At 45.6% G+C, this 10,994-nt stretch overlaps 1 protein-coding gene across 1 annotated transcript in view; it reads right to left on the reverse strand.

Annotated features, from left to right (window-relative positions):
* Positions 1-7,026, reverse strand: part of LOC103182358 (zinc finger protein 608) — a 65,012-nt gene extending 57,986 nt beyond the window's left edge. Inside the window, exons 1-2 of the mRNA XM_042346908.1 lie at positions 6,079-7,026; positions 5,799-5,988 (exon numbers count right to left, since the gene is read on the reverse strand). Of these exons, the coding sequence (XP_042202842.1) occupies positions 5,799-5,988; positions 6,079-6,908 (1,020 nt within the window). The 5' untranslated portion in view covers positions 6,909-7,026. The remainder of the gene's footprint in view (positions 1-5,798; positions 5,989-6,078) is intronic.
* Between the last annotated feature and the right edge of the window lie 3,968 nt (positions 7,027-10,994).

The following is a 10,994-nucleotide window of genomic DNA, read 5'->3' on the forward strand; positions in this document are numbered from 1 at the left end:
GTGTCATTTGAACTTCATCTGCATTATTTTAACCTTTGGAAAAGGCACAGAAGGGATGTGCATGAACTAACTGACCTGCCGACTGGTTTTTGAAAAGCAGTCTAGTCTGTCTCAAGAAAACGTTGCTGGCTTATTCATACTTAAAATCAATTACAGTAAAAAAAACGGGAACTAAGAACATCCTGATTGTGGGTCGACATCCATATGAAAACATACCATTATGCTTCTAATTATCTTGACCCACATGGGAAAAAGAGGAATGCATTCTATGTTAATGATCACAACCAGAGGTCCTGCCTTTTCTTTCCCGAGAAACAGGGGAAGTATCCCCCCTGCCGCTTCACTATTAACATGTCTGTTTCCTGTCAGCCTACTCAGAGATAATGTCATTTATCTCAGAGCGGCACAAGACCGGTCATTAGCCTCAATAAAAAAGACCTCGAACAAAGGACGGGTGACGGCTTATCCATTGCTCAGCGTCTGCAGCCAAGAAGCTCAGGAGTGGAGGGAGGAGAAAACACAACCGACTTGAATAATTATCCACCCACGAACCTCTCCTAAAGGGTGTAAGATTACAAATAGGCAGCAGCTCCTTCCCATCTCAGCTTCTGCTTGTGTTTTGTTTTTCCTTCCTCTCCTGAAGATTGACCCATATTGCTCTATAGATCCCTGGTGCTGGTTATTCTCAAGCACCTTGTCTTGGTACGCATTCTTCACGTCTGAGCCTAAACAGTACGATGGCCACAAGAGATATCGCAACCTCTCACCTGAAGGTCCACAAGTACATTTTCGTACAAGAGTCATAATAATAATCTGTGCATTCGATACTAGCGCCTTATTACGTTTGAGACGTCTGAAAACTCTTCACAGAATATTCTGTAAATTCAATTGACTGTATATTTTGCACGCGAAACATGCAACTGTGCTCAGGAGTCCTCCCTGTTTTTGCATCATTCCACCCTACTGAGTTCAATTGTAGAGTGGGACGTTCTCCCGACGTGAAAGCCACTTTACAAATGTAATTTTTTTGTTGTTGTCGTTGTTGTAGTAGTAGTAGTAGGAGTACCCTCGGATTGGAATATTTTACAGATCTTAACAAACCTGTAATTAGCTTTCTGTATTTTGGCGTCTCAATGGGTTATTATTAGTGCCTCAGAATAAGTAAGCAAGCCTGTACAAAATGCACAACTCAAAGCAACCTTCTAAAGGTTGGCTGTCAATTCAAATTCATCTTCATTTTTCTCATTTTAGCTCTGCACAAAATTGCAGGCATATATCAGATTCCTAGCACTCGATCTATTCTAGTTATTAAAAGACAGTGCTAAACAAAAACGCATCCTATCCTCTGCCTCACCAACCTCTGTACAAAGATTCACATGATCTTCTTTGTTCTAACTACCCTGTTACGCTGGCCTCTAAAAAACATGTAGCTACAACGTTTAAGGCACAAGTTGCAAACGAGTGGACCGTTAAAACTTAATTGAGAAGAGACAACTAATAAAACAGTAGATAAGTTGTTCTATGAGGTTGACTTTTGCATCCCCCCCAAAATACTTCCACGCTCTTTGGACAGAAGGTCATCATGCAACTGTAGTTATTAGAAATCCAGCTCATTAGCAGAAAAAAATTCAATAGCGTTTCTCAGCCCAAAGACCTTGGGAGGTCAACACAAGTTCGCCCAGAAAGCTCTCAGTAGTCAAAGGGCACCAACTCGTTCACCCACTTTGAAAGAGCTACGGTGAAACTATTCAAAGCTACAAAGCATTAAGTAGCCTGAAGAGTTTTTTTTGTTCTACAGGAACTCATGCTAGTTTGTGGTACCATTCACCAGTCAAATCTCTTCTTGCAGAGTTTTAGTCAGCTTTTAAAACCACTTGCATTCAAACAAATCTGTCCTTTGTTTTCTTCATTATAGCTGCTTACCATTCGCAGTCCTTTGCTGCAGAATTGCAACAGCCAAATTACAGCAGCTCAACAAAGGACAGGAAGGTATATGCAAACATGTGTCTATTAACTAAGCAGGAAGAACAAAAACAAACACACAAAAAGACAGTCCCCGTCAGAAAATGCATATATGGCTCCAATTTATTTTAACTTACTTATTGGCGTGATGTGATTGCTCGCATCAGTGACATGTCAAGTCATTTGTGGATGCAATTCTCAGCTGTGAAATATACCACTGCAGCACTTTTAAAAAGGTGACAAATTCCACGCTGAGATATTAACAGACCCTGCAAGGACTCTCGAACCTCTGCTAACCAACATACTTTCTATGGTAAACTCTCCACCACTTGAAAATCTGCTCTGTTCTACAGCTTGTGGAACACTGGGGGGCTTTCCAGTTGTGCTCTGCATCCCAGTAATGTACTTTTTCATCATACATTTAACTGGCTAACCACCTAGTTAGTTGTCCTTATCACTAAGGTCTTTGACCCAGTGAAAAGCACAATTTGGTTCCCATTAATGCAATATAAACTAAATTGCAGAGCCTTATTTAACACTGTATAGGTAAAAGAGTTGGTTGTGGGCAAATCTTTATTATCTAATCTAAAATTAGAAAGCATACCGTATATTGTTGAGATGCAGATCAGCCTGATCTCAAAAAATGGTGCAGCAGGCTTGACAGGCTGAATGACCTATTCCTGTTCATATTTTCAAAACCCTAGGAGTAGCTGATTATTGGTTTGCCAAATGCACTTAAGTCAGGCATGTTTAATAACAGTGAAACCACAAAAATGGACTACCTAGAAATAGCACAAACAACTGGAATTATAGGCTGCCTTTCGCTTGAGCTACACACATGGGGAGTGGCAAGTTTCACAGCATATTTGTGGTTTTCTGCATAAAAGACCGGCAGAAACAGAGTCACAGAATAATTAGTTATAATCGGCTCCAATTTATCAGTTTTACATGACTAACTGCAGGGATGGAACAGAATAAACAGGCCAAAAGCAGACCTGCAAACACACTGAACACATTAAACAATTACTACAACTCTCCACCTTTTATCTTTTAGCAATGCAGTTGGACACATTTGTCTTCACCTAATTTTAAAACTGCCAACTGTACAAATATTTCACCTCCTGTTACAACATGATCCAGTGAGAAGTGCTTCCACCTTTCAGATGAATAACAAAGTACAGGATGCAAGAGTATGTGGGCACCCTACCAGTTCATGTCCTTTGAGCCTTACACACTTCGTGCACTTGAAGGTTTAAACCTGAATGATCCTGGGCATAGTCTGCAGGAAAAAACAACCCTGCGAGTATGTTTAGAAGAATGTGCTTGTCAATTATCTCTTGGAAGGATCACGATAAGTGAGCAGCAGTGTGATACTGGACATTTTTTTACATGACTCACTGACTATCAGCAAAGCACTGTTTTTGTACACAATACATTCTTGATTGTTTTGAGGAATCTTTGCACTAAAAACAGTTCCCCCAGGAGACTGCTTGAGTGGTGAAACCACGCCACTCTAATCTTTGTTACCATGACACCTGCCTCCAGGATTTGAAAATGTACAGATCGCTTTGTTAAACAAAACTGTTTAATATGAACATTTTGGCTGAAAGATTAAAGAGCGATTGCGGTGGGTGGGGGGGGAGGAATGCAAAGGTCGGTCGTTTATGCATTCCAAGTAGCCAATTGAATCTTATAAAATGGTGCTGAAGCTTTAACCACAGCCAATGAGGAAAACTGATCGAGGCCAAGCTAACTTGGTATCTGTCTGAAGCAGATTAAAACAGCTCCCAATTTGCTGCCTGTTGGATGGAGACTGAGGTAAAATGATTTGATTGGGGAGTTGTCAAGGAATGTGAAACACTTTGCCAGTTAGTCGCTTTTTCATTCCAAATCTGTTTAGATGCCCTTCTCGTGACTAATAGACTGCGGAACATTAGCCTCTGCACCTTCCTGCTTAAATCTTTATTAACATCTCGGTATCTCCTTGAAACTGTTTCCCCCAGCAATAAAATTCATCAAATAAAACACCATCTTCAAACCGCCCGATCTCACTGGTGTCTAACGTTTCCAACAATAGGATCTGCAGAAATGCAAAGGTCATCACCTCAACAAGCTGGGAATTCACTTTACCCTATTATGCACTGGAACAAAATCCTCTTCAACTCCACTGACCACTTCCATCCCAGGGAAATCAATTTATTGAATAGAATGGGACGAGAGATCACAGGGTGCCCAGTAAACTATATTAAAAGGGAAGCAATTAGTGTGAAAGAACTTAATTCATTCAACTTTTCCTCCATCTAAAATGGTGCAGGGGAACACACAAAGTCACTGTGTGGGCACACCAGCACAAAGCAGGCAGTTTTAGACATTTAGGGACTATTGTGTAGGCATTAATCAAAACATTTTCGTTGCAAATAAGGAACCTGCAGGGTTTCCACACTCCCCTCTCTCTCGCTCGCTCGCTCTCTCTCTGGAATGCTCAGGAAATTGTTTCGCAGGCCAGCACTCACAAGGATAAGCGAGCTTCGCAAAGCAGCACAATTCCTCTGACCTATAATTATCCAACAAACAATGGGTCACAGCCGCCTAAGAAACTGCATAGTCTTTGGATAATTACCAACATACCGGCAGCCTGGCTGCACTCTAACAATGAGAGGGAGGGGGGGGGGAGGCGAGGGCAAACTTTCCCGTCCCTTTCACACTGGACCTTCAGGATAAAGATCATCGCTGCCCCTACTTTCTGTGTTTCATAAAATACCATCTCATCTACCCATCCGGATATCTATGCATCTCTGCATTCTTGAAAGGCACGATGGCCCTGTGCAGCTTTAATGCAGGCGTTTAGTGTCCTGTTTGACTACAAAGCACCTCCCCCACCCTTCAGGCAAACACTGGAGATTACAGTGATAACAACCTGGGGGTTTTGCTCCAGCTGTGGGATTTTATTCCATTGTTCATAGGATAATAACAACATCCCTGTTATTGAACAGGGAAAAATGGGAACTAATGCTTCTTCCCCCCCCCCTCCACACGCACTCCTCCCACACACAATCTTCCCTGTAATCGAGGCTATCATTTTAAACACACATCACCTACATCCACCAATGAATCATTCTCTGTGTCGCCAGTGACAATGTCAACAGTTAGGCATTGCTAACCACAAATCCTTTTAACAGGAGAGAGTGCTGTCAGCAAACTGGGGCTTGTGACTTGCGGGTTCATATTCTAATAGAAAAGGGACCTTTGCTTTCTCCTCTTTTTTTAAAAAAAAATAAGCCCAAAGCACACACGCGCGCACACCTTTTAAAGGTTTATGAAATCACAATTTCTTTGGGAGAAGGGTGGTGGGGGGGGGGGGGGGTTAAAAAAAGAACTCTCCCCCCCCCCCCCCCTCCCAACACATTACACCTGACTGTATTATTACTTTGCTCTTTTTAAAGGTTGTTCTTGAACTTTGCAACAACCCACTGATGGATGGATGGATTGCAACAGTGACACTTAGAATATTTAAAGCAGATTGCATGGTGCACTTACACACACATATATATATTATATATATATATAACATATATGTATTTATATATATAACATATATGTATATATATATAACATATATATTTGTATATATAACATATATATATATTATGTACATTGCATATAAAGAAAAAGCAACCCAGCAAACACCTGACACACACACACACACACACACGTGTGTGTGTATATATATATATATGCACACAAGCTGATATCATGTAGACATAATAATAATAATAATAATAATAATAATAAAGCAATGCGGCAGCGGGACAGCAGAGCCCCGGGGGGTGGGTTACCTTCTCGGGTCTGGGTCTCTTGGCGGGGCGGGCGGGCTCCTCCCCGGGCTCCGGACCCTCTCTCTTGGCCGCGCCGGTGCCGCCGGTCAGTGTGGCGGAGTGCGGGCCGCCCTGACCGTCCTGCCCGCGGGGCGGGGGCTCCCCGCCGGCACCACCGCAGGGATAGGACCCTCCGCCGCCGCCGCCGTTGCTTTTGGGACCGAAGCCATAGAGGTGGTGGTGGTGGTGGTGGTGAGCGGCGCCGGGTCCGGGTCCGGGTCCGGGTCCGCCCGGCACCGGCTGCTGCTGCCCCGCCTCCCCGGGCTTGCTGCCGGGCTCCTTGCGGGACCTGGCGGTGTCCCTGTCCCGCTTGCAGCCCGCCCTGCCGGGGGCCCGGCCCGGCTTGTCCTCCTTGGCTTTGCTGCTGCCGCTCACAGCGCCGCCGCCGCCGCCGCTGTTGTTGTTGTTGTTGTGATGACCGCCACTGCAGACGCCGCCGCCGCCGCCGCCGCTCACTGCCGGACCCAGAGCTGAACTCATGCCACAAACCTCTCCAGGGCGCCCTTGAACTTCCTGCCTCTTGCCGTTGTTGCCGCCGCCGCCGTTGCCGCTCTCGGGAATGCCGTACAGCCCGGCCGTGCACGCGGATTTATGGGCATCCTTGCAAGTTTTGCTCCTTCTGACTTTGCACTTGCCGCCCCCCGTCTCCTTGTGGGAATGGCCCCCTTGGGGAGGCGGCTGCACGGCAGAGGAGGAGGAGGCGGAGGAGGAGGAGGAGGGAGAGGGAGAGGGGGTAAATTTCAGGCTGTCGGCCAGGGCTGATGCCGAGCCGCCTGCAGCGCCCGGAGCTATTGCCCCGCAATCCTGAGTGCTGCTGCTGCTGCTGCTGGTGCTGGTGGTTGCATTGCCGCCGCCGCCGCTGCTGCTATTGCCACTGTTGCCGCTGCTGCTGCTGCTGCTGCCGCTTGAGTTATGCATCTCCAGTTTCTGTCTGTCCTTCTCCAGATCGGCGTCCAGATCGATGATCAGATTGCCGACGCCGATTTCCCAATCATCGCCGCTGTCGTAAGTCTCAACCGCTGCGCTCGGATCCACACCTTTCCCAGTTACATTGGCAATGTTCACTGACATCCTGAAGATGGGATCTCTTGGATGAAAACCGCATGAACTTCACTGCCTGGGATCTGAGAGGACATTCGCTTTTCTCTTGCACGTGTTTCACCCCTTACTTATGAATGTATATATATATATATATATATATGTGTGTATCTTTCTCTCTCTCTCTCTCTCTATATATATATATTTTGAATTGTATGCATCTATACACACAGAAGGAACTCCATCACAGGACACATAGATAAGGATTTCTTCCCTCCTTTGCTCTTATTTTCCAGCCCCACGATCCATCCATACATCGGAATAAATTATTTCCTGCAAAAGAAGAGGAGGAAGGGAGGGAGGGGAATAAATCTTCGTGTTGTTGCATTGGAATCAACATTGTTTTATCTCTCCTCCCCCACCACCCAAAAAAAAACCACACACTCACTTACCCACCACCCCACCCACTTATATATTTTGCTTTTTTTTTTAAATTGCACGTGGGTTTGATGTGTCTGAACTTTCCAATATGAGTTTTCTTACCCCCCTCACCTCCTCCCACCACCAATTTCCCCAATTCTCCTCTCTCTTCCCCCCCCCCACCCCCAAATCAAAACAAAAACAAACTTCACCGTTATTTTTTTCTACTTAAATTAACTGTTTGTTTTTTAAAAAAATTAAAAAATGCAAACTGCAACAAAAACTACAAACTGCAACAAAAAATGATTTTCAGCATAAATGCAGAGGGGGGGGGGGGGGCGTGGGGGGGGGAAGGGGGGTGGTTGTGGGGGGGGGGGGAGGGGGAGGGGGTGGAGCTGAATGCACAATAAAATACAAGACACAAAAAGTTAAAACCCCAATGCAACAATAGCAAAAAAAAAGCCTAGATTTCAGTCAAGACTGGATGAAATGAATCACCATTCGCGCTCCATGAGATTTGCACCAGGGGTGGCCCCCAGTGACCGCAAATGAGGTTGTTTGACAAAGATCAGTGCAACCATTCAAACTTAAAATAAAACACATGCACCAGGGGTGATGATGCAGCTCTTCCTTACCTTCAAAACCATTCACTTAAACACTCCTTTTTTTCCCCCCCCATCGCGATCCAAGACATGTGTGTGTGTGTGTGTGTGTGTTAAACAACAAAAAAAAAGCAAAATAAAAAAAAACATGTTGGGGGCGCATGATTGCTCAGTGCATCCTCCACGACTTGTGTTAATATTATATTACTGGGGAAAAAAGCATAACATTGCAAAGGGGAAGAAACCTCATCGCTAAGTTTTTTTTAAAGCAGAAACCCCACACAACGCTTGGATGCCTGTCCCTCCTCCTCACTGACTGCCACACAGATCGGATTCTTTGCTTTCCACAGTTTAAAAAAAACACCAGGAAAGAGATTTAAAGTCCACACACGCGTCCAAATCCAAAAAAAAAAGAAAGGGGCAGAATAACTGCATTTATCTTCTTTCTTTTTTAAAAAAAAATGATAACCTTTATATATATATACATATATACATATATATATATATAAATCATCTAAAGTTTGCAAACTTCACCATTCCACCTTCACTGCCATACTTTTTTTTTCTCTTTTGGAGGCATCAATCAGGATGGTTAGTAAGTAAGCAAATGATGCCATGAAAATAAGAGAGAGGGAGAGAGTGTGAGAGGAGAGGAGAGGGAGAGCTGGAGAACTACAGGCGTCCGGATGAAACAAGACAGAATGTGCTAACCCTGGGAAAAATTAATGAAGGGGGGGGGGGGGAGAAGAGGAAAAAATAAAAGAAACCTGGACTGGATTACACATTGTGTCCGGACGTGGCACCAGCGTTTTCTCAAACTGTGTCAAAAGACAAATTAAAGAGCAAGAGAGAGGAGAGAGGGAGAGAGAGAGAGAGAGAGAAGGGGAAAGACTGGTCGCTCACTCAGTGTTTGGTTATTTTATGATCAAGAGTTTCACTGGGACCAGACACAGGGTTTTAAAGGAGGGGAGTGGGGGGGGGGGAGAAGGCATAGCAGTAAGGTGAGAGGGTAGGAGAGAGGGAAGGAGGAAGGGAGGGGGGGGGGGAAGGTAAGATCATTTAGGGTGGGTTTTTTTTGATAAATGTTGAGGATTTTCTGCTTACCAGTTTCTGTCATCTTGTACTCGGATTAGGAGCTACACAGTTTAATTAGCTGGCGTTTAGAGCTAAAAGTTGTAATGAATTGTTGATGGATTTGCAGAGAGGGAGGGAGGGAGGGAGGGAGGGAAGGAGAAAGAGAGAAAGGAGGAGTGTGTATGTGTGTGTGTGTGTGTGTGTGGTGGTGGTTGGGGGGGGGTTCAACAACCAACCATCTAAAAGGAGCTATTTTGTTACAGTTCGAGCTTCAATCACGTGAAGCCCAGGCTCCCTGCAGCTCGATGTGATGTGAGAACAAAAAAAAATCGGTGACAAATGTATCAGAAAACTGATCTGGTCTCTTTTTTTTTGCAAAAAAAAAGAAAAAAGGAAAAAAAATAGAGGAGGATTCTGCATTAGTTTGGTGGTCAGTGTTGCTGCAAGTTATTGGATCTTCACACACACACACACACACACACACTGCACACACATCATCCCAAATCAAATGAAAAACAAAAATACCTCTCACGTTTAAAACGTTTCATAAAATCTGGAGAGAGATTTTTTTTAAAAAAAAAGAAAAAAAACTATTGTGTGTGTTATGAATGATATAACGTACTATATAATGTGATTGTATATATAATTATATACATAATTTCTTTTTTTTAAAAAAATCAGCTGCACTGACTGGCAGTGGGATAAGGGGAGGGGGTGAGTGAGGGGCAAATAGAGACTGAGACAGAGAGAGACACACACATAAATATATATATATTTTCCTGATCGACAGACGTGTCTGTGCTTCCCAACTCAACTTAAAAGGCAACACACACTCACACACACACACACACTCACTCACTCACTCACACACTCAAAAAAAAACTTGTAGCTATTTTACAAGCTCAAGTTAGTATGATTTGAGTCACTGGGGAAAAATCAACTGCATTTATTTCAATGCTTCCCTATTTTTTGACCCCCCTCCCCCCCCCAAAAAAAACCTCTCCCCCCCCCCAAATCGTTTGTTTTGCATTTATTTATTTTTTGGGGAGGGGAAGGGGGGGAAAGTGGGGGGAGAGGGGAGGGGGAGGGTGTTGTATGTAACGAAATCGTCTAAAAGTTTCCAATGAAGGCGAATTAAAAGCTATATTGCAAACATCTGCTTTGTTTTATTTTAATCTCCGAGTTACCCGACAGTCACAAAGGAGGGGGTGAGAGGGTCGAGAGGTATTTTTGTTGTGGGGGGGGAGAGATTTGCAAACCCAGTGGGTTTTCCCTGGTCGCCAAATACCCAAATCTTTACAAAGACGCGATCTCCGGGTGATTTGCTACGAGTCGCTATTACACACAACAGTATTGTTGTACTTACGATCTGCACTGAGGCTGTGGGTCTCCCTCCGTGTGATCTAACACTGTAATCTCGGCATTGCTGCCGCTGCCGCTCTCGCTGTTTGTGGCATTGCCCCTGAGGCGGAGTGAGTGACTGAGTGAGTGACTGAGTGAGAGGCGAACTGCATGTCTGTGCGGCGCTGAGCCGCGCCGGGTACCCGCTGCCGCGCCGGGAGCTGGTGCCTGGTGCCGGGGGCAGCACCAGGTGGGTGCCTGATGGGTGGGTGGTTGTATGGTTGGTGGGTGCCTGGTGCCCTTCCTCCCTCCCCGCCTGCCCCGCTGGTGCCTTCCCTCCCTGTCTGCCTTTTGCCCGTTCTACCCTGGCTGGTGCCCGCCGTCCTGCCTGGTGCCCTGCCTGGCTGCCTGTCTGGTGCCCTGCCTGGCTGCCTGTCTGGTGCCCTGCCTGGCTGCCTGTCTGGTGCCCTGCCTGGCTGCCTGTCTGGTGCCCTGCCTGGCTGCCTGTCTGGTGCCCTGCCTGGCTGCCTGTCTGGTGCCCTGCCTGGCTGCCTGTCTGGTGCCCTGCCTGGCTGCCTGTCTGGTGCCCTGCCTGGCTGCCTGTCTGGTGCCCTGACTGGCTGCCTATCTGGTGCCCTGCCTGGCTGCCTGTCTGGTGCCCTGATTGGCTGCCTGTATGGTG

This window comes from Callorhinchus milii, unplaced genomic scaffold (assembly GCF_018977255.1).
Source record: "Callorhinchus milii isolate IMCB2004 unplaced genomic scaffold, IMCB_Cmil_1.0 Scaffold1, whole genome shotgun sequence".
In the NCBI taxonomy this organism is placed as follows: Eukaryota; Metazoa; Chordata; class Chondrichthyes; order Chimaeriformes; family Callorhinchidae; genus Callorhinchus; species Callorhinchus milii.